The sequence below is a fragment of the Oncorhynchus nerka genome, linkage group LG26 (genome assembly GCF_034236695.1).
Source record: "Oncorhynchus nerka isolate Pitt River linkage group LG26, Oner_Uvic_2.0, whole genome shotgun sequence".
NCBI lineage: Eukaryota > Metazoa > Chordata > Actinopteri > Salmoniformes > Salmonidae > Oncorhynchus > Oncorhynchus nerka.
Genome location: NC_088421.1, coordinates 19515429 through 19539926, shown reverse-complemented (window position 1 = coordinate 19539926; position 24498 = coordinate 19515429). Strand labels below are relative to the sequence as shown.

The 24498-nt window shown below is 44.8% G+C and overlaps 1 protein-coding gene across 2 annotated transcripts in view; it reads right to left on the bottom strand.

Annotated features, from left to right (window-relative positions):
- Positions 1-10601: 10601 nt before the first annotated feature.
- Positions 10602-24498, bottom strand: part of LOC115110640 (E3 ubiquitin-protein ligase SMURF2) — a 61485-nt gene continuing 47588 nt past the window's right edge. For both annotated transcript variants that reach the window (XM_065010219.1, XM_065010220.1), the window contains 11 exons: positions 23631-23789; positions 23427-23480; positions 18786-18987; positions 17056-17159; positions 15927-16041; positions 15145-15323; positions 14719-14856; positions 14343-14463; positions 13979-14180; positions 13277-13352; positions 10602-13075 (listed from right to left, as the gene is read on the bottom strand). In XM_065010219.1, coding sequence (XP_064866291.1) covers positions 12976-13075; positions 13277-13352; positions 13979-14180; positions 14343-14463; positions 14719-14856; positions 15145-15323; positions 15927-16041; positions 17056-17159; positions 18786-18987; positions 23427-23480; positions 23631-23789 — 1450 coding nt within the window. In that variant the 3' untranslated portion in view covers positions 10602-12975. The remainder of the gene's footprint in view (positions 13076-13276; positions 13353-13978; positions 14181-14342; positions 14464-14718; positions 14857-15144; positions 15324-15926; positions 16042-17055; positions 17160-18785; positions 18988-23426; positions 23481-23630; positions 23790-24498) is intronic.

The window sequence follows — 24498 nt, the reverse complement described above, 5'->3', positions numbered from 1 at the left end:
CATGAGGAAGTGTCACGTTCCGTCTGAGTGAAGTATTAATCCGCCGTGAACTGACTACACCGCAGCACATTGCGTAACGTCACATTCAAAGCTATTTGGAAGGAAAACGTGCATATTTTGCGTCTATGTTTCTAAAATGGTGTGAAATGGAGGAGCTAATTTGTCGCAATGTGTTTATAATGTTAAAGGCGCCTTATAGATAACGTATATGTATCCCATATGAAAATCCATTATAAAAACATGTTTTGAAACAAATGCTATTCCAAATTGAATCTCTAATACGACAGAATGCTATTGTGCACAACTTGTGGCATAGGTATTTTGTATTGTCAGTTTATCACATTTTATCAGCTGTATCACAATAACCACGTTTCCATCCAGTTTTACACGAGTAAATTCATACCGTATTAACAGCTGTGATATAAATGCCGACGGTGTGTCCGTACAATTATTTATGTGAGAAATTCACGCGACGATATGGTATGACTCGGGAAACCATTCCGTGTATTGGGCTACATATGAAATTCATTATTATGAACTTCACAGGTTGGTAAAAGTGCACGGTGATCTTGATGCTCCTTTCCAATAAATATTGAGGGTCTAATTCTGGTGACATGACGCTTGACTGTAGTTTGACAAATAAACAAATTCTCGCTCTTAGGTGTATCAGAGCGATATATTTAGACATAGCTCTCTGGGTGTATCACTTGGGATTATTTAATGGAACCTGTTGGCGAAAGCATATGTACAAAAAAAAGAAACAGTTGTGATCCGGTTGATCCTTTTACCATAAGTGACGTCAGAGCTCAAAGAAAGCACATCCAGTGAAAAAAAAATATGGCTAGACGGCAGTCGCAAACTAGTGCAGTTGATTTGCAGGAAAATCGCACTAAAATTAGAATTCCGCTGATTACTTTAGCGTAAAAGATGGTAGACCTAAAGCCACTTAATAATGTCATGTTTTTAATTAATAATAGACTGTAAAGGTTTTTTTTAAATTGGAAAAGCTCCTCTGTAATGTGAAAATGTTGATTTACAGTGAAAAGTCCCTAACCTCCGAACTTGTTAGTGTAGTTCTGGGTCAGTTGTCTATATTTTTTTCTCACTAAAATGCCTTTGATAGACTACTGCCGTTAATTACAGTGCCTCCCGAAAGTATTCACCAATGGTTACTTTAAAACAGTTACTGAGTTTAATGGCTGTGATCGAAAACTGAGGATGGACCAACAACATTGTAGTTAATCCACAATACTAACCTAATTGACAGAGTGAAAAGAAGGAATCCTGTACAGAATACAAATATTCAGAAACCTGCATCCTTTTTGCAATAAGGCACTAAAGTAAAACTTTTTAAAAAAGTGGCAAAGAAATTAACTTTTTGTCCTGAATACAAGCATTATGTTTGTGGCAAATCAAACAAATCCCATTTCTATCACAGCCAGTAAACTCTGTAACTGTTTTAAAATAAGCATTGGCCTCATGGTGAAATCTCTGAGTGGTTTCAAATCAAATTTTATTTGTCACATACACATGGTTAGCAGATGTTAATGCGAGTTGTAGCGAAATGCTTGTGCTTCTAGTTCCGACAATGCAGTGATAACCAACAAGTAATCTAACTAACAATTCCAAAACTACTGTCTTATACACAGTGTAAGGGGATAAAGAATATGTACATAAGGATATATGAATGAGTGATGGTACAGAGCAGCATACAGTAGATGGTATCGAGTACAGTATATACATATGAGATGAGAATGTAGACAAAGTAAACAGTGGCATAGTTAAAGTGGCTAGTGATACATGTATTACATAAGGATGCAGTCGATGATGTAGAGTACAGTATATACGTATGCATATGAGATGAATAATGTAGGGTAAGTAACATTATATAAGGTAGCATTGTTTAAAGTGGCTAGTGATATATTTACAACATTTCCCATCAATTCCCATTATTAAAGTGGGTGGAGTTGGGTCAGTGTCAATGACAGTGTGTTGGCAGCAGCCACTCAATGTTAGTGGTGGCTGTTTAACAGTCTGATGGCCTTGAGATAGAAGCTGTTTTTCAGTCTCTCGGTCCCAGCTTTGATGCACCTGTACTGACCTCGCCTTCTGGATGATAGCGGGGTGAACAGGCAGTGGTTCGGGTGGTTGATGTCCTTGATGATCTTTATGGCCTTCCTGTAACATCGGGTGGTGTAGGTGTCCTGGAGGGCAGGTAGGTGAGGTGCAGACCTCACTACCCTCTGGAGAGCCTTACGGTTGAGGGCGGAGCAGTTGCCGTACCAGGCGGTGATACAGCCCGCCAGGATGCTCTCGATTGTGCATCTGTAGAAGTTTGTGAGTGCTTTTGGTGACAAGCCGAATTTCTTCAGCCTCCTGAGGTTGAAGAGGCGCTGCTGCGCCTTCTTCACGACGCTGTCAGTGTGAGTGGACCAATTCAGTTTGTCTGTGATGTGTATGCCGAGGAACTTAAAACTTGCTACCCTCTCCACTACTGTTCCATCGATGTGGATAGGGGGGTGTTCCCTCTGCTGTTTCCTGAAGTCCACAATCATCTCCTTAGTTTTGTTGACGTTGAGTGTGAGGTTATTTTCCTGACACCACACTCCGAGGGCCCTCACCTCCTCCCTGTAGGCCGTCTCGTCGTTGTTGGTAATCAAGCCTACCACTGTTGTGTCGTCCACAAACTTGATGATTGAGTTGGAGCGTGCGTGGCCACGCAGTCGTGGGTGAACAGGGAGTACAGGAGAGGGCTCAGAACGCACCCTTGTGGGGCCCCGTGTTGAGGATCAGCGGGGAGGAGATGTTGTTGCCTACCCTCACCACCTGGGGGCGGACCGTCAGGAAGTCCAGTACCCAGTTGCACAGGGCGGGGTCGAGACCCAGGGTCTCGAGCTTGATGACGAGCTTGGAGGGTACTATGGTGTTGAATGCCGAGCTGTAGTCGATGAACAGCATTCTCACATAGGTATTCCTCTTGTCCAGGTGGGTTAGGGCAGTGTGCAGTGTGGTTGAGATTGCATCGTCTGTGGACCTATTTGGGCGGTAAGCAAATTGGAGTGGGTCTAGGGTGTCAGGTAGGGTGGAGGTGATATGGTCCTTGACTAGTCTCTCAAAGCACTTCATGATGACGGAAGTGAGTGCTACGGGGCGGTAGTCGTTTAGCTCAGTTACCTTAGCTTTCTTGGGAACAGGAACAATGGAACAATGGTTTCCTTCCTCTCTGGCAACTGTGGGTGCATTGATACACAATCCAAAGGAATATTCAGTGTCTGCTTTTATATTTTCACCTATCTACCAATAGGTGCTCTTATTTGTGAGGCATTGGAAATTCTCCTGGTCTTTGTGGTTTAATCTGTACTGAAATGCACTTCTCGACTGAGGGACCTTACATATCATTGTATGTTTGGGGTACAGAGATGGATACTCATTCAAAAACCATGTTAACTACTATTATTTGACACAGAGTGAGTCGATGCAATGTATTATGTGACTTGTTAAGCACATTTTTACTCCTGAACTTATTTGGGGTTGCCATAACAAATACTTTGCACTTTGACATTATGGGTAATTGTGTGTAGATCAGTAACACAAATCTAAATTGGATTCATTTTAAATTCAGTCTGTAACACAACAAAATGTGGAAAAAGGTGTGAATACTTTTTGAAGGCACTGTATGTGATCAGGTTTAATATGCAGAGTGGTGTACCACTGCTTGGATCTGAAATAACATCAATGTCAAGGTTGGCTGTAGGCTACCACAGAAACAATCTGTTTAGGCCTATACAGTCCATCACACTACCAAAATTGTCTACCCATTCTTTTGTCTGAGCAAATAGATACTGATTCCCCAAGCCCCCTCCCATCACCACCTTTCCCCATCATCATTGATGAAAGCACTTCAGTTCACGCCTCTGCTGCTCAGGACATGCCAGACTCATTCTAATTCAAATAAATGCTCGAATTAAATGGAAAGCTTTACAGCTCCCACTTTGTCAAGATTTAAAAGTTGGTTAAAGGATGACATAACATACTAGTGTGCTACAATACTTCATCTTCTATGAAACACGCCCCTAAACTGACCTGTTTATTGTATCATGGTAATCTAATAAATGTAGTATTGTAATAACAGCCATTACTATAGATTTAAAAAAAAAACATTTCCTGATCTTATACTGTATGTAAAATGACCAATGTCATCTTTCTCATTTCTAAAGTAATCCTTCTCGTATCCCCTTTCCTGATTCGAAGTCAGAGACACATTAGCAGACAATACTCTTCGTGTACTACGCTGTTCTAAATTACAGTTGCTAAGGAAAATAACCTCTCCCTCAACGTCAACAAAACGAAGGAACTGATTGTGAAATTACCCTCCAGCGGGTGATGAAGACAGCCCGGTACATCACTGGGAACGTGCTTACACCCATCTCCAGGACATTACTCGAAACGGTGCTTGAGGAAGGCACGCTGCATCATCATGGACCCCACACCCCAACCACGAGCTGTTCTCTCCTTACCGTCAGGGCTCTTATAATACTGCTCAATTTATACACTTGCAATTTATACACATCCCGAGTCAATACTTTGTAGAAGCACTTTTTGTGGCACTTACAGCTTAGAGTTTTCGTAGGTATGTCTCTATCAGCTTTGCACATCTGGATTTGGGGATTTTCTCCCATTCTTCCTTGCAGATTTTCTCAAGTATTGTTAAATTAGATGGGGAGTGGCGGTGAACAGCAATCTTTAAGTCTTTCCACAGATTTTCAATGGGATTCAAGTCAGGGCTTTGGCTGGCCACTGAAGGACTTTCACATTCTTGTTTGGAAGCCATTCCAGTGTTGCTTTGGCTGTATGCTTGTGGTCTTTGTCCTTTTAGAACGTAAATCATTTCCCAAGTCTAAGGTAATTTAGACTCTGAAGAAGGTACTCATCGAGGATTTACCTGTATTTTTCTCCATTCATTGTTCGCTCTATCCTGACAGGTTGGCAGGTAGCCTAGTGGTTAGAGCGTTGGACTTGTAAGGTTGCAAGATTGTATCCCCAAGGTAAAAATCTGTTGTTCTGCTCCCGAACAAGGCAGTTAACCCACTGTTCCTAGGCCGTCATTGAAAATAGGAATTTGTTCTTAACTGACTTTCCTAGTTCAATTAAGGTAAAAAAAAGAAAAGTCTCCCAGTCCCTGCTGTTAAAAAGCATGATGCTGCCACCACCATGCTTCACGGTAGGGATGGTGTTAGATCGGTGTTGAGCTGTACCTGGTTCTCTAGACATAGCACTTTCCATTCAGGCCAAAGGGTTAAATTCTTGTCTCATCAGACTATAGAATATTTTGCCTTGTGCTTTCAGAATCTTTCATGTGCCTTTTTTCAAACTCCAGGCATGCTGTCATGTCCCTTTTTATAATATAATATAATCTAAATAATATATACTGAATAAAAATATAAACACAAGATGCAAAGTGTTGGTTCCATGTTTCATGAGCTGAAATAAATAATATTCCCCAACATTTTCCATATGCACATATCACGAAGATGTGGCATATCACGAAGATGATTAAACAGCATGATTATTACACAGGTGCACCTTGTGCTGGGGACAATAAAAGGCCACTAAAATGTACAGTTTTTTCACACAACACAACGCCACAGATGTCTAAACTTTTGAGGGAGGGTGCAACTGGCAACAGAGCTGCTGCCAGAGAAATTAATGTTAATTTCTCTACCATAAGCCGCTTCCAACGTTATTTTAGAGAATTTGGCAGTACATCCAAACAGCCTCACAACTGTAGACCACGTGTAACCACGCTAACCCAAGACCTCCACATCTGGCTTCTTCAACTGTGGGATCGTCTGAGGATGGGGTGGTGCTGAGGACAATGCTCGCTTTGAGGACAATACAGTGCCACTGACACGGCCCGCACCAAAACCTGCGGACTCTCCTTCACTGCAGCCGACGTGAGTAAAACATTTAAACGTGTTAACCCTCGCAAGGCTGCAGGCCCAGACGGCATCCCCAGCCGCGTCCTCAGAGCATGTGCAGAACAGCTGGCTGGTGTGTTTGCGGACATATTCAATCAATCCCTATCCCAGTCTGCTGTTCCCACATGCTTCAAGAGGGCCATCATTGTTCCTGTTCCCAAGAAAGCTAAGGTAACTGAGCTAAACGACTGAGCTAAGTGACTGCCCCGTAGCACTCACTTGCGTCATCATGAAGTGCTTTGAGAGACTAGTCAAGGACCATATCACCTCTACCCTAGACCCACTCCAATTTGCTTACCGCCCCAATAGGTCCACAGACGACGCAATCGCAACCACACTGCACACTGCCCTAACCCATCTGGACAAGAGGAATACCTATGTGAGAATGCTGTTCATCGACTACAGCTCAGCATTTAACACCATAGTACCCTCCAAACTCGTCATCAAGCTCGAGACCCTGGGTCTCAACCCCGCCCTGTGCAACTGGGTACTGGACTTCCTGACGGGCCACCCCAGGTGGTGAGGGTAGGTAACAACATCTCCACCTCTGAGCCCTCTCCTGTACTCCCTGTTCACCCACGACTGCGTGGCCATGCACGCCTCCAACTCAATCATCAAGTTTGCGGACGACACTTCAGTGGTAGGCTTGATTACCAACAACGACGAGACGGCCTACAGGGAGGAGGTGAGGGCCCTCGGAGTGTGGTGTCAGGAAAATAACCTCACACTCAACGTCAACAAAACAAAGGAGATGATTGTGGACTTCAGGAAACAGCAGAGGTAGTGGAGAGGGTGGAAAGTTTTAAGTTCCTCAGCGTACACATCACGGACAAACTGAATTGGTCCACCCACACAGACGCCGTTGTGAAGAAGGTGCAGCAGCGCCTCTTCAACCTCAGGAGGCTGAAGAAATTCGGCTTGTCACCAAAAGCACTCACAAACTTCTACAGATGCACAATCGAGAGCATCCTGTCGGGCTGAATCACCGCCTGGTACGGCAACTGCTCCGCCCACAACCGTAAGGCTCTCCAGAAGGTAGTGAGGTCTGCACAACGCATCACCGGGGGCAAACTACCTGCCCTCCAGGACACCTACACCACCCGATGTCACAGGAAGGCCATAAAGATCATCAAGGACAACAACCACCCGAGCCACTGCCAGTACACCCCGCTATCATCCAGAAGGCGAGGTCAGTACAGGTGCATCAAAGCAGGGACCGAGAGACTGAAAAACAGCTTCTATCTCAAGGCCATCAGACTGTTAAACAGTCACCACTAACATTGAGTGGCTGCTGCCAACATACTGACTCAACTCCAACTCACTATAATAATGGAAATTGATGTAAAAAATATATCTCTAGCCACTTTAAACAATGCCGCTTAATATAATGTTTACCTACCCTACATTACTCATTACATATGTATATACTGTACTCTATACCATCTACTGCATCTTGCCATCTTTATGTAATACATGTATCACTAGCCACTTTAAACAATGCCACTTTTATGTTTACATACCCTACATTACTCATCTCATATGTATATACTGTACTCAATACCATCTACTGCATCTTGCCTATGCCGTTCTGTACCATCACTCATTCATATATCTTATGTACATATTCTTTATCCCTTTACACTTGTGTGTATAAGGTAGTAGTTGTAGAATTGTTAGGTTCGATTACTCGTTGGTTATTACTGCATTGTCAGAACTAGAAGCACAAGCATTTCGCTACACTCGCATTAACATCTGCTAACCATGTGTATGTGACAAATAAAATTTGATTTGATTTAATAAGTAGTTCTGTAATGAAGCCCATTTTGTGGGGAAAAACTCATTCTGATTGGCTGAGCCTGGCTCCTAAGTGGGTGGGCCTGGCTCCCAGTCATGTGAAATGTATAAACAGGTGTGTTTCTTTCTAAATCATGTCCAAACAATTTAATTGGCCACAGGTGGACTCCAATCAAGTTGTAGTGATGTCAATGATGATCAAAGGAAATTGAATACACAGGAGCTCAATTCAGACTGTCATAATAAAGGGATGTGAATACTTACATAAATTAAATATTTACGTATGAAATTTTCACTACATTAGGCAAAATGTCCGAAAACATGTTTTCACTTTGTCATTATGGGATAGTGTGTAGATGGGTGAAAAATATTTAATCAATTTTGAAATCAGGCTGTAACAACAAAATGTAGAATTAGTCAAGGGGTATGAATACTTTCTGAAGGTGCTATGTATATTTACATAGCTACCTCAAATACCTCGTACCCCTGTCCATCATCCTGGTAATGGTGCTCCCAGTATACTGTATTCTAGTCAAGGGGTATGAATGCTTCTGAAGGCACTGTATATTTACATAGCTACCTCAATTACCTCGTACCCCTGTCCATCATCCTGGTAATGGTGCTCCCAGTATACTGTATTCTAGTCAAGGGGTATGAATACTTTCTGAAGGCGCTGTATATTTACATAGCTACCTCAATTACCTCGTACCCTGTCCATCATCCTGGTAATGGTACTCCCAGTATACTGTATTCTAGTCAAGGGGTATGAATACTTTCTGAAGGCGCTATGTATATTTACATAGCTACCTCAATTACCTCGTAGCCCTGTCCATCATCCTGGTAATGGTGCTCCCAGTATACTGTATTCTAGTCAAGGGGTATGAATGCTTCTGAAGGCACTGTATATTTACATAGCTACCTCAATTACCTCGTACCCCTGTCCATCATCCTGGTAATGGTGCTCCCAGTATACTGTATTCTAGTCAAGGGGTATGAATACTTTCTGAAGGCGCTATGTATATTTACATAGCTACCTCAATTACCTCGTAACCCTGTCCATCATCTTGGTAATGGTGCTCCCAGTATACTGTATTCTAGTCAAGGGGTATGAATACTTTCTGAAGGCACTGTATATTTACATAGCTACCTCAATTACCTCGTACCCCTGTCCATCATCCTGGTAATGGTGCTCCCAGCATACTGTATTCTAGTCAAGGGTATGAATGCTTCTGAAGGCACTGTATATTTACATAGCTACCTCAATTACCTCGTACCCCTGTCCATCATCCTGGTAATGGTGCTCCCAGTATACTGTATTCTAGTCAAGGGGTATGAATGCTTCTGAAGGCACTGTATATTTACATAGCTACCTCAATTACCTCGTACCCCTGTCCATCATCCTGGTAATGGTGCTCCCAGTATACTGTATTCTAGTCAAGGGGTATGAATACTTTCTGAAGGTGCTATGTATATTTACATAGCTACCTCAATTACCTCGTACCCCTGTCCATCATCCTGGTAATGGTGCTCCCAGCATACTGTATTCTAGTCAATGGGTATGAATACTTTCTGAAGGCACTGTATATTTACATAGCTACCTCAATTACATCGTACCCTGTCCATCATCCTGGTAATGGTGCTCCCAGCATACTGTATTCTAGTCAAGGGGTATGAATACTTTCTGAAGGCACTGTATATTTACATAGCTACCTCAATTACCTCGTACCCCTGTCCATCATCCTGGTAATGGTGCTCCCAGCATACTGTATTCTAGTCAAGGGGTATGAATACTTTCTGAAGGCGCTGTATATTTACATAGCTACCTCAATTACCTCGTACCCCTGTCCATCATCCTGGTAATGGTGCTCCCAGCATACTGTATTCTAGTCAAGAGGTATGAATGCTTCTGAAGGCACTGTATATTTACATAGCTACCTCAATTACCTCGTACCCCTGTCCATCATCCTGGTAATGGTGCTCCCAGCATACTGTATTCTAGTCAAGGGGTATGAATACCTTCTGAAGGCACTGTATATTTACATAGCTACCTCAATTACCTCGTACCCCTGTCCATCATCCTGGTAATGGTGCTCCCAGTATACTGTATTCTAGTCAAGGCTCATTCTATTAATATACTGTCTATACACACCATTATGTACATATACACTACATGATCAATGTGAACAACTGCTCGTCGGACATCTCATTCCAAAATTATGGGCATTAATATGGAGTTGGTCCCTCCTTTGCTGCTATAAAAGCCTCCACTCTTCTGGGAAGGCTATCCACAAGATGTTGAAACATTGCTGCTGGGTCTTGCTTCCATTAAGCCACAAGGGCATTAGTGATGTCAGGCACTAATGTTGGGCGATTAGGCCTGGCTCGCAGTTGGCGTTCCAATTCATCCCAAAGGTATTAGATGAGGTTGAAGTCAGACCAGTCAAGTTCTTCCACACTGATCTCGACAAACCCTTTCTGTATGAACATCTCTTTGTGCACAGGAGCATTGTCATGCTGAAACAGGAAAGGGCCTTCCCAAAACTGTTGCCACAAAGTTGGAAACACAGAATCGTCTAGAATGTAATTGTATGCTGAAGCGTTAAGATTTCCCTTCACTGGAACTAAGGGGCCTAGCCCAAACCATTATTCCTCCCCCACCAAACTTTACAGTTGGCATGGGTATTCGACCAATAACATTTGATTTGTGGAGTTATATCAGATGCAACCCAAAATACCGCTATTGTCTTCACAATAGCGAAATTCAGCCCAAATCCTTTGAAAGCCCCCCAAAACCTCTCACATACAGACAAAAGACAAGGCACAGCCACATTCAAGGTGCCTCATATCATCTGACAAAGGCAAGTTTAATTAGACCTAAATGACACACAAAAATAAAATACTCTTACAAAAATGAGTGTTAAGTACATCTAATTGCATCAGTCAGCTATAAGAGATATAGTCCTGCTCGTGGATCATGCAAAAAAAAATTAAGCAACAAAAAGCTGCATCTCAAATTTGACTTGTTAATAAAAAGTTCCATTCTTCAGGGAGGCAGCTATGGAGTAATGCAGAGAGATTGTGTAAGAAACAGACTGTCAAGCGATCTTTTTGTGCCACTTAAAGTAAATGAATATGTTTAGATATAAAATCAATCAGTCCATGACCTATCTGGTAAATAGATAGAAGTCACCTAGTACATACGGCGACAAATAGTTCTGTACGTGTAAAAAAAAAAAAAAAAAAAAAAAAACTTAAGTTAAAGATAAATTACAGGTTGTGTGATCCACATTAATGAACAATATCCTATCACTGTACAAAGCACCATCTGAGGACACGTCACTTTGCATACACCTCTATAAAAGAAAAAGATGAGCAATTAATTTTCAATGTATGCTAACTTTAAGAACAGTCCATGGTCATAGATCGCTAGACAGGCAGCCATTAAAAAAATAAGAAAACATTCAACAATTTGTTTGAATGAGTAGAAAATAAATATGTTCTCCCCCAAACCCATACTTGTAGAGCTAGGTTCAGGTGAGTAGAATTAGCAGGTTCATCTCATTCATTCAGATTTCATTTATAGCCAAAATGGAGATATAGAAACCCAAAAATCACATGATAATGTCTACTGTTGGGTTACAATACATATGACAAATGTAGACTTTATAGCCACTCAACCTAATGTACTGTATAAGACATTCAACCATTACAGAGGAAAGGGTTTGACCATGTCAGCTCCCAAATAATACAACAACTAATATGACATCTCCTGAGAATGTGGCTTGAGGTCTGAGTGACGTTTTTTGTATGTAGTTTGCTATGCTCCCATCTCAGCCCAAGGTATAAGACTGGTTGCCAATATCTTGAAAGAAATGAGCAAACTGCTATCTTATTTAGCACCAGAAGACCATAACCGGAAGGTAGTAGTAGTTATTTGCCAGAATGACAAGAGTAGCACTTACAAAAGATGTGTGTAATCTTCACATAACAAAATGCATCAGGGTAGCAGGGACTCTTAGCCATTCTTTTGTGGGGACAGAGCAGATCACCATGGTAGAAACAATCATGAAAATCATGAGAAAGGTCTATGGAACTCATCATACATACACTGGAATTTAAAGGGTCAGGTTAATATCTAAATAGTTGAAAAGATTCAGTTAAAAGTATTATGGCACTCAGGACTGTGTGTATTAAAGACAACCCACCATTAAGACCACCTCTCTACTTACTGTGTAGGAAAGAGGCTATGTAAAGATTTCACCCACAGTAATCTAAGTGTACTTCTTTCAAGCTTTAAACAGCAACACTTCATATTTTCAAAAACAAATATGGAATAATGGCAAAAGCTTTCTGAAATATAACAGAAATAAATTATATATATTACATATCATTTTAGTGTTTATTTTTCATTTTCCCATTATATAAAAATAACACCATTCAAGCTATTTATTTCCAAACAAGCTTTACATGTCAGACGTGTGACACTGGTTTCTGGGAACGGAGCGCTGAAAACCAGCCCACTTTCTTTGGACAGGGTCGTTGACAATGGGGCCCTGCATGTCTTTCTCCATAAGGCCAAGTTCTGAACATGTGCTCCAAAATCCAGCCTCTGAGTGAAGATAGATGCCCCAAGAGTCCTCGTGGTAGAAGAGGACTCAGTCACCAGGGGGTGCTAAGGAGCCTTCATGCTCCCTTCAGTCCCTGCCTCCAAACAAACCAAGCACCATTCAGTGTTGTTGGTAACCGTGGGTAACAATGTACTCCATCAAACCAGTGATACCAGTCTTGTTTATGTGGCCAATGTTTTGTTGTGGACTTCATGTTCTGCTTGGTAAGATGGTAAGTAGCTACATGGAATACTGACTATTTTTTATAATGCTAAAACTAAACTTATTAAAAAAAGGAAGAGCCAGCCATTTTTAAAGTTCCACAAGTTAGTAAATAGTCTGAGTTATTAGCAGCTGAAAATGTTATTTTTTAAAAGGGGGGGTGGGGGTGGAGAACCCCATGACAGACGAGACTGCTCGCTCAGGTCTCCTCTGCCCCCCCCTGGCCTGGCCACTATGTCCCTATTGTAGGCGAGAGAGTCCTTGGGCCACTGGACCCCAGACGCCCCCTTCCCCTGGGTGAACTGGATGGTGGGGTCTGACAATGTCGAGTTCCTCCACTCCTTGTTCCTGCCGACCCCTGCGTCAGCAGCGTCTCACTCCACAGCAAAGCCACACGTCTCCTCGATAGCAGTGAGCAGCTTGTCATACAGCTTGTCATAGTTCTCGTAGGGAGGAATGTCGATCCGGTTGAAGCTGAACAAACAGAGGGCACGAGAGACTTGAGCCTGAGCCTTTGGTATTAGGACCTCTCTATGTTCATGGTTAACAGACACATGGGTGGAAACCTAAACTTAAGCATGATGTTGACATATCAAAGTGCCCTTCCCAGCTTTGACAAAGGCAAACATTGCTCCTGAAGGGCAAGCTGCAGGGTCAGAGCAGGCAGACACTCACCAGGTGTGGGCTTTGGGCAGGTTGTTGGAGCTGGCATCGATCTGGTGGATGGTGAAGAGTCGTGGGCCTGCAGCACCTGTAACATATCAACAGTTACTGTGAAGCACAACGGCAGAGCACACTTCACTCACACACAAAAGACAGTACTGTACTGGACAGCTTTCTCAGCACTCTGCGGCGCCAAGTGTGGGCACTAAGAGCACTGGGTTTGTGTATGTTGTCATTGGCCTGCGCGGACCTTGGTATTTAGACCAGCAGCAGCGATGGTCCTGTTATGTAACATGGAAGAGCAGAGTGATGCGGCATGTCAGACAGGAAGAGCAGTGGATCAGAGTGTGTTCCGCACGCCTGGGTGCTCTCTGGGCATCCTGTCTGACAGACTGTACTCACTGAACTACTGGACTCTGCTCAGCACAGAGGGTTCAGCTCAGGCAACAACAACAACACACTCTGAGGCCTGCTGAGCTGCCTCGGGGTACAGTAGAGTATAATACAAACAACCCTCACCCATCTCCCTCTGGCATAAACATTCGTTACGCTGTCATAACAAATGTTATAAGCCATCATAACAATCAATATTACATGCCTTTAAGGGGTGGACAAGGGCTAGCTAGCAACTCTCCCAGTGAAGCAGTGAAACACTGAGAACCTAACTACGTAGCTGCTGTACATGTCCCAGGAGGGTGAGTGTTGTGAGGGTACCTTGGAGGGCTTTGAAGCCTTGCAGGGGGACCCTGGAGGAGCCGGTGACAAACTGCAGCAACCTGGCCCGGCGCTCCTCATCGTACGACTCCACGGCCTTCCAGAACCACTTGACGATGTTGGTGTCAGGGGTGCAGTGCTTCAGCCGCGTGTTGGACTTCCAGTCGTTGATGTCGATCTTACCCAGTCCACACACTATGAGCTGAGGTGGAGAGAGGGAGAGAATGTGAAATGAAAGACAAAGGGAAACTTAAGGGAGGTAATGGATGGGGAAAATGCTGATGTCTGGGAGAATGCAGTCCTTTGTAAAGGATGGACAGTGAAGGTAAGTACTGCTAGTCTAGGGGATGTGTCTCATTCATACCTCCAGCTCTTTCTCGTCGAAGGCCTTGAGGAGGTGCTGTGAGATGACCTCGTTGAAGCCCTTCTGCAGGGCCAGGAACTGAGCCTCGATGCCTCGCAGGAAACGCCAGTTCACATACAGCCTGTAGGGAACGAGGGAGAGATTCATACTGGAACGTGAAGGCAAAGCCATGATTCTGAGCCTCTTTGAGGGGTATAGCAAAGCCTTTCACATGTACATTACTCCCTGATCCTAGGTCAGTTAACTGTGGCTGGTCACTTGCAGCTAAGCTCATTTGAAATCCAAACAGTATCTCCTCCCTGCTGGGCTTGACTATCGACTGCTAGACCAACTCTCTTCCTGTGTGGTGAGGAGGGGTTGGTGGAGGAGTACTCACCTGACATACTCCTTCTTGGTGTCCTGGGTGACCTGGATGATTTTGCCATTGGGTTTGAGTTCGTGCTGGATGATCTCCCCGTAGGCATTGTGCTCCACACAGAAGGTGTGGTCCAACACGCCTGTGATGTCATTGTCCCTGAGAGGTGAGAGAGACGGACAGGGGAGTTAGAGATGGTGCTGGGGGAGGGGGAATGTTAATGTATGTATGGATCAAAGTTCAGTTGAAGAGCTCATCATGTGTAGCTGATCATGAGTGTTTAAAAAAAAAAGTACACCAGTAGATGTTATAGTTCACATACACCAAATTATTACCCGATGAATTAAAATGAGCCATTACAAACTATTGTCATTAAAAACCATGTTAATCTCTGTGTGCGCATCTTGGTCTGTGTGAGGATGTTGTTCCCATTTCCTTCCTACTCACAGGATCCAGACCAGGCTGTTGTGGAGGTCTGGGTCCACTGACTCCATGTCGTCCAGGGTGATGGGTTTCCCCAGCAGCTGTTTGTAGAAGGGCAGGGTGAAGCCCCCGTCTATGTAGTGGCCGTGGAACACCGCCATGCCCATAATACGACCCACAAAGTGGAAGTAGGACAGGTGCTCCTGGGGAGGGGGAAAGAAACACCTTTAGTCCTCTTAAACACTTCATAGTACATCCATTTAGCATGGCATTTCCCAGTCTTCAGAGAACTACCAAGATTGAGCAACTCAAGGCAGAATCCTAACTTAACATGCAACTCAAATGTTTTCTTAAGTCATGCATTGATGTCGATGGGAGATTTGCGCTATAGCTCAGATTTCCTCACGCATGTCTTAAGTTAGGATTGGGCCCTTGGTAAATAATAAATACCTGCTATTCTTACAGCTGGGAATTTATTGCAGTGCGTAATCCAAAGGTTAGGACTCAAAAGGTGAGCAGCAGCATCTAAACGATTTCCCTTATGATGGATTTAACAACCAAATGCTATAGAGGCAGTAAAGAGTCTCAACACAGCAATTAAATAGTTGCCTAATTCATCACCAGTCTCCAGGAGATCTAGCATCTAGCATGAGAACAGCTGATAGGGAAATGGAAGGCCAAACAAATAAACAGGCAGAGGAGAGACAGAGATTGTGCAAGACTAGAGCAGATGAGTGGTCCGTGTGACCTGGTCTTTCACATCACAGCGGGGCGGGCTGGTGGCGGCGTCCGGGCCTCTGACTCACCGGGTTGACGGCCGAGTCGGGGTTAATCTGCAGGGTGTAGATGTCATCGCGGGAGTACTGGAACAGGCCGTAGTACGGATTCAGCATCTCATGGGACAGCAGATACAGCCACTCCCTGCACACACAGGAGACACAGAGAGGGACAGATAAAGAGAGACAGACGATGAGAACATCCATTGTTAAATCTCTTGATCCATTAAATATTTTTTCAATGCAGGGAACATCAATTTCAGAAAGTGAATACTCCATGGCAATTTAAAAAGCAGAAGTATAATTCTCAGATTAGGTGCTTTAAATCCATATTACCCCTTGGGGGCCAACCTTGTTTCAGCAGATGGTGGCATTCAAATCAAAATCAAATCAAATTGTCACATACTTCCTAAACAACCGGTGTAGACTAACAGTGAAATGCTTACTGATGGGCCCTTCCCAACAACAGGTGTAGACTAACAGTGAAATGCTTACTGATGGGCCCTTCCCAACAACAGGTGTAGACTAACAGTGAAATGCTTACTGATGGGCCCTTCCCAACAACAGGTGTAGACTAACAGTGAAATGCTTACTGATGGGCCCTTCCCAACAACAGGTGTAGACTAACAGTGAAATGCTTACTGATGGGCCCTTCCCAACAACAGGTGTAGACTAACAGTGAAATGCTTACTGATGGGCCCTTCCCAACAACAGGTGTAGACTAACAGTGAAATGCTTACTGATGGGCCCTTCCCAACAACAGGTGTAGACTAACAGTGAAATGCTTACTGATGGGCCCTTCCCAACAACAGGTGTAGACTAACAGTGAAATGCTTACTGATGGGCCCTTCCCAACAACGGAGAGAGAAGAATATAGAACATATAATAACACGAGGAATAAATACACAATGAGATAACTTGGCTATATGCTTGAGTCAAAAGAGTTGGTGCAAAGAGGGTCAATGCAGATAGTCCGGGTAGCTATTTGGTTAACTAGTTAGCAGTCTAATGTCTTTGTGTAGAAGCTGTTCAGGTCCTGTTGGTTCCAGACCTGGTGCATTTACTTCTCTAACACACAATAGAAATCTTCTTTGTTCCATGATGATGCATATTGAGCATAACTTAGTTTTTTCCCTCATGCTTTAATGTGGATTCCTACCTGGCCACTCCTCCGTAGTCCAGCCCCTCCTCCCCTTTAAACTTCACCATCAGTCTCTTCCACAGGTCCTTCGGCCTCATCTTCATCACCTGGCGGTAAGACTCCTGTAACACATAAAGAGATACAACTTTGTAACGAACGGGACTGGGATGGAGGACTGCACCCCCAAACTTACTGAGTACTTCCATCAGAGACCATCTGGTAAATACTGTGCAGTCCAGGGTCTGTGGCCAGAGGGATGCATCTATCTGCACTGTAACGTCTGTGTGTGAGTGATGCAGGCTCTGGGGACCGAGCCAGAGAATAAACATTCCTGTGCTCTGTCATTTAGGACCAGCCTGGCTGGCCCCTACCTGCCTAGCAATGATGTACGCCCTCTCCTCCCCTGCGAAAGTAACCTGAGTGTCCAGTCCACCCTTAATCAAAGCGCATTATCAGGAGGTGGGGGTGATAAGAGGTCATTCCCCAGCGCGACACATTCCAGCAAGAGATCCCGTGAGACTCACTAATGCCCCCTCAACCCCTCCCATCGCCACTATCCCAGTCTCAGTGGCTCATGGGAAACGGCGTAGGAATGCAGAGCATGAGTCTGGCCAAGCCTGGCCTGTCTGCCTGTCCTAAACATGCAAACCAATGACCAAAGACCTGTGCAATTCCAAGTTGCTTCAAGCTGAAGACAAAAAACAAAGAAAATAAGGAACTGTCCTGAAACAGTGATGAGAAACACCCCACGTTCCTCACCAGATGGGGCTTCTGTAGAACATTAGACAGCAGTGTTTTAGTAACAAACTTTCCCCCTGGTACTCAGAGTCTGGGATCATTACACCCCACTCTGGGTTGGTGCGTTCACCCCACATGCCGAGAGCTGGAGACACATGCCCACAATGTCCAGCACATTGTGTCAGGGACAGTCTCATTAAAAGTGGATTGGGAGAATAATAGTAAAAAGACAGAACAGAAGAGTGGAACAATAACACCGCTTTCCCCCCAGAGCTGGTCCACCGTGCCCTCCAGTTACACTGAGGATGTGTCAGCGGTGACACCAGAGAAATAAGTCCTCTTATCTTCAATAGAATGTACACACTGAGACAGCTTGACAGTCCACCAGCTGACACTTGCCCACACAGTCGTATTTCTAACAGCTCGGCGTGTCCAGAAAAGCAATGAAGTTATGTCTAGCCTTAAAATCCACCCCCATCTCCCTTTCGTGTTGAGATCAGCCAACAAAAACGTCTTCCTTCAGATTAACAGACAAAGCTGTTCCAGCACATTCCATCACATATTTTACGAGGGTCATGTAGTCTGTTGCAGGTGTTGTTGCTCTGAGGCTCCACACCTCCCAAACTAGAGAACCTCCCCCACTGAGGAGTGCACTTCACAAAAGCATCTCATTTCAAATACGAGGTCTGCTTTGGATATGAACATACTCTCTTCACACATCATAGATAATAGCATGGTGGATAACGCCGTGGCAGAAACATGACGAGCAACGACCTTGAGAGGAGAGGGAAGTAGAGGATGGGAAAACCATTGCCTGAGGTTTGAAAGTGAGGTAAAATATCTGGTATAATAAACTTTTACAAGTGCAAATGAGAGTGAGGAAAATGTCCAGAGTTGATGCTTTCCTTCAGGATCGAGATAATTAGTATTACTGAAGAGGTTGACTAAAGAGTCAATAATGCTGGTTGTGTTCAAGAACTGAGGGAATAACACTAATTTGACGGTCTCACCTCAAAGATCTCCTCGCGGGACACCTCTATGCGGCAGTGGCCTGCCTGGGGCTGCTGCTGGGACAGCTCCTGGCGGAGGATCTTCAGCTTCTGCACCAGGTCCCTCTTGTACTTGGGCACCGTGAGGCACTCGGCCTCCTCCGGCAGATTACCTGGAGACACCAGTGCCTGCTGGGCCTGCTCCTTTAGCTGGATCTGACGGCTGGGGATGGAGAAAAAGAGAAAGAGACGGAGAGGGAAAGATCATTGCTGAGACTTGGGGTCGTAACAACACGTACAGGTACACAAAAATAAAACACCACAAAAAAACTAAAACCCAGAAACCCTAACAACTCCAAATAAAGCCAGGCAGGAATTCTGCCTCCCTCCTTTTGCTGACTGGAGAACGAGAGGTAAACGCACCGAGGTCACCTGGGAAGCACATCAAGTCAAACAAGCTGCCATATGCCCACAGGCATAGGTGGAGGTGGTATTTCTGAACAAGCACACATGAGGCGGCAGAGCCAGAGGGTGGTGTGATGTGTCCGTAGGTGCCACATTGTCTGTCTGAGGTGCAGCCAGTGACCCTTCCTCCACGTCCCGCCAGGCTCTCCATACAAACGGCTCTGTCGTACGCTCCCCGTGGGCAACTCCGTGGGCCCCTGCCGTGCTGGGCTCTGCCAGCTCACAGGTGTGTGCCATTCCACCTCCCCTCCCCACCTGGCCCCAAGATGGTCTCACAGAGAGAGACAGCACGGCACAGACCGAGAGAAAATAGACAGTTCTACAGGGGGGGGCTAAATTTGGCCACAGCAAGAGACATCTGCAAATAGATTCAGTGTCGGTCTCATTCTGCACTGAGCAGTGAGGGTTCAATGAGGGTGTCCATAGACCTCATGTCTTCATCTTAAATTGTTCAGAAAGGTTCTTTATTTGTTTATTAACAGGAGTGACATTTCAATGCAAGTTCCTTCATTGCTGACTATAAGAAACCAATAAATGATCAACCAAGTTGTGTAGGGTCCCTAACAGCTAAGACGACCACCTCAGTGGGTGGCTGTAACTGTGATAACACATCAGTGTAGAGCGGTTAACCTCCAAATCAAAAGACAGGCTATGAGTATGATCTGTGCTGGTAGTGAACGAGGTTCTTCACTTCTGCCCAAATCTCTGGCATGAGTGAACTTCTGAACCACGGCACTGGTGGTAGAAGGCTCTTCTGCTCAGAAACAAAAACACCATCACACACAGACACACAGAATCAAAAGGCCCTTTATGGAGCCAGAGCTGGAGGATTATTTGCATGCTGGCCTTTTGCACTTTAGTGGGGCGTAGTGGGCACACTCACCCCCTGAGCAGGGTCATAAACACCAGGCTGTATAGCCGGCCACAAAGAGTTGTGTGTGTGTGAGTGAGAGAGAAAGTGAGGGGCAGAGTTTGTGAAGACATCTGCATGCTTCCCAGACGGAAAAGTTCAGAAGATCGTATGCATATATTATGACAGCATTTTGTGACGTTTTGGACTTTGGTTAGTCTTCTTCTTCTCTTGTTCGGGCACACAACATTTTTTCTTGCCGAAGTCTACACCCCTTTGTCTGTGATTGGTCAACAGTAGGGATTCTTCAGTAAAGTCTTTGTTGTCATTCAACCAGAGATGACTCGTTTTCATGCACGTCTTTTCATTTAGAAATATTACTGCACCAAACATCTTAGTTAGGTGAAGAATTGCGCTAAGATTTCCTCGGCAAAAACATCTAAATGAATGACAGATTTCTTGAGGTACCGTAAATTAATTGTAACTATTTGGAGGAAGTGTATACTGGCTACGGCGTCTCAAAATTGACAAACAGTACCATTACTGCTTTCAAGCGAAGGCCAGCACACTCGTTCGGTTCGCCTAGCTGACTACGGCTAGCTGCCAGGCCGAAATGAAGCATGCTGACGCCTTATGTATGTGGGAAGTGTGAGAGAGGGTAAGCAGAGAGGCTGTGACAGGAGAATCATGGAGCAACAACCCATCCTGGCTAAATAGATGTACATAGGCCCAAAAAGTACAGGATCATATAATATTGGATAGGACAAAACCACTGAAATCATTTTTAACAACTCTGAAAATCTATTTCTGTCTGGGACACCTACCAAACACCTGCCATTCACTGTACTATACAAAACCAGACAACCTTTTATTAGGTAAAAAAGTCATTAAATATGGCAAATACACAATCCTAGCTCTCAAAAAGATTTGTTTGGAGGGTCATACACTGAGCAGGAGTAATAGACAGTCATGTAGCAGCCATCCTGATCTTTATATCCACACACCATAATACACAGTGACAGCTTATTCTAAGGACTGACTGCTCTAGACTCCCACTGTCTTTGGCCTCGTCTAGCTGAGCTGAGCTGGCCACTTCCTGCGATCCCGGAGAGCAGCAGGGCCCCATAGGGCACTCCAGTCCTCCTCCTCAATCCCTTTATTTCCTGCAGACTAGACTCAGAGGGAGCGAGGGAAAGTTGGGGAGGGTGGAGGTAGGAAGGGCTGCCTCCGGACAGCACTCAAACAGAGAGGAAGACTCAGACAGAGAGAGGGGAGGTACTGAGCCACAGAGCAGCACTCCCTCCAGTTTCACTCATAAATCAAACATTCCTGCCCCGCCACACACACACACACACAGCCTAGTGCGCATTCTCTCTATTTCTAACTTGTTTTAAGAGAGTAAGATGGCGTGGTGTGTTACCTGCTGAAGCTCAGACAGTAATACAGTGAACTCAGTGTAAAGCTAGAAAACACTAGACCCCTGGGAACTGATCCTCTGAGTGTTCATGCCAGAGTTCAGAGGGAAGATCTGAGGCCCAACAAGGATTTTGTTACCTATTGTCCAGTGACCAGGCTTAGAGTCAGGAGATTGCAACATAACAGGGTGAGTCTAACCAAAAACGTATTGTGGCCCGCTGAGGCAATGTCTTTAGCAAATAAAAGGGGTAATAAACTATAACCTTGAAGGACACGTATATATCAAACATTTTCTTGGGATGACAGCATGAGGGGTGAGAATTTCTGAAATCGTTTTCCTTGATAAAAGGCAGATGTCTTGATGGAAAACCACGCCGGCCTTCTGATTTCTTTTCCAGAGGTTTGTCGCTGGTTGGAATGTCACTCCCACCCCTCGTCTCAGCCAGAGTCCAGCTTCTCTGCTCCACAGAGGTCCGTGAGGGGACAAAATCAGAGAAGGTATTCTCAGATAGGATGATCCAGTCAGACTGGCTCAGGCCCATGAGCCCTCTGCTAACCAGCAGACTGCACACTCCAAACCTCTGAGCCACCATCCAATGTGTGTTACATTAGTGCACACCTAGAGATCCTGTTGGCTGCGTTAACACAGGCAGCCTAATTCTGATATGTTTTTCATTCATTGGTCTTTTGACCAATCAGATCAGCTCTGAAAAAGATCTGATGTGATTAGTCACTAGCAACTAGTGGGAAAAAAATCTGAATTGGGTTGCATGTGTAAATGCAGCCTTAGGTTCTCCAAGACAAAGCCAAGGGTTTCTCCCTTTAAAGCAGAACCCAGGGAAGGTATGTGGTTGGACCCAGGGCTCATCGTACATCATTCTAATGGCCACAGACACGCTCTTGGCTCAGGTTAAACACCTTCCATTTCAATACAATTATTCCTCTCAAACAAAGACATCAATAACCTAGAAAACTCTAATTCCCAACTTTAAAGTGAAATAATAATCGGATCAGTGCTTTTTAAAGAGAAGAAACACTGTGCACTGCTTTTCACACATCTGGACATTATTGTGCTTAAGACAAGATTCCTGCATTACAAACATACATGGCGTGCCAGCCTGGGATTTTATATGACTTTCAGAGGACCGCAGAAAAAGCACCAAAGTCCCAAACAAGTTCTTTGATCTGTCAGAACAGGGGAAAATAACACCAGATCTTTTCATCGGTGCATTCCGCCTCTCCCGGCACGGAGCAGGAATGAGGTCAGACGGAGGAGGCCCACCGAAGCCGCCCATACTCTGCTCCACCTTTACACTGCACTGTGGGTAATGCTGCAGCTATCGTTACATGGGCCGTGTTTGAACAGCTGCGAGGAAAAGTTCTGAAGCGCATGCACTGACGAACACTGCACACACAGGCACGCACCAGCACACACACACCAAAACACACTTTCACGCACACACACAATTCATTCATTGACTCAGACATCAAATTTATGCTCCGTTTCCTTGACGTAAGACGCTCCTCAGCCACAGACACATCAGTCTTGGTTTCCACATTTCTATCTGATGTTGAGCCAAAACAAGCTTTGTGACGGATTGTGTGCTAAAACCCCTGCATGATCAAAACCGCTGCCGGGCGGTGGAATGCAGCCTTGTGCGTGCAGTGTGTGTGTGTCTGGATGGGTGAGGTTGTGTGTGGGAGTGTGTGTGCACAGGAGAAAGGCTGCTCTGATAGCTGAACCCCAACAGGTGTTTAACACACCTTGGTACTGGACTCCCCTGTAAAACATCCTGTGTGGGGGAGTCAATATGTCTGTGTGTGTATCTGTGTGTGTCTGTCTGTGTGCAGTCTGTTCTGTCTCTCCAGAACCAAGTGTTGGAGAAATAGAGGTCGGCCACAGAATAGAGGGGGGAAATAGAGGGCCTCACCTGATCGGACTGTTCTGAATTTCGATGCCGCTGCGGGAACCATTGGGGCTTGGGCTGCAGAACACAAAACACCACAGTTACACAGCCACACTGCCAGCCAGTCATACAGTACAGTTCTCCCTCAACTACTTCTCATTTAATCTGGGCTGTTATGAGGCTCTGGACCATGTTTAATTTGTGGCGCTGGTATAACCCGATACTCACTTAAGGACTAGATGCAGGTTGGCGGAGAGGCGCGGGTCTGTGAACTGCGTGGTGCGGTTGTTATGGTCCACAAAGTAGACCCGGCCGGTGGCTGTGTTCCTGATCTCCCAGCCAGGGGGCAGTGGGCCCAGCTCCTCACAGTTTACATTACTCAGGTCTCTGGGAAGCACAAATCCCCAACCCAGTCAGAGGTGAAGGGCAGAAAATAAAAATAATCAAAGAATGAGACGTAAGACCAATCAAAGTCAGGGAATGAAGCAGACCTCAAGGCTGACGGTAACTGGGAAACAAAGAGGCGAGAAAAGATTCCTAAACGACATCACTTTTATTCCATTCTTCTTCTTCCCATCTAAATTACTTATTGCTGCCATGCAATCCTTTCAGCTGGACTCCTTTAGCTGTCTGTGGAGAGCAACTAAGAAATGACAGCAGCCCCACTTCAGCGGTAGTGAGTTATCGGACTGAGGCCCAGCCAAATGATCAAGCCTCTCAGCACTGGGAGCTTGGCAGCCCAGCATCTGCTGCACACACAACCAGGGTGTGGCGTGACCAAGAGGATAGCATCAAGTGCAAGAAAAATCTATCACACGGATTTCAACGGGGGCAAGAGAACGGCAACATCTAGGTATTTTTCAATCACTGACTTTCTTTCTATTTACTCTATTCCCAGTAGACTGACGTGTTGATGTGTGTTCTCCTCTGGGCCTGTGGTAATCCATGAGACACACATGCCTGAGTGAGTGGCGTCTCTGAGCCACATGTACAGTAGCGCTGAAGGCTGTGTGCTGAGAGCATGGAGGCAGAGGGCGTGTCAGAGGTGTCTGCTGTGAATCCTCTCAGATCCCTATGGTTTACATTTACATGCCAT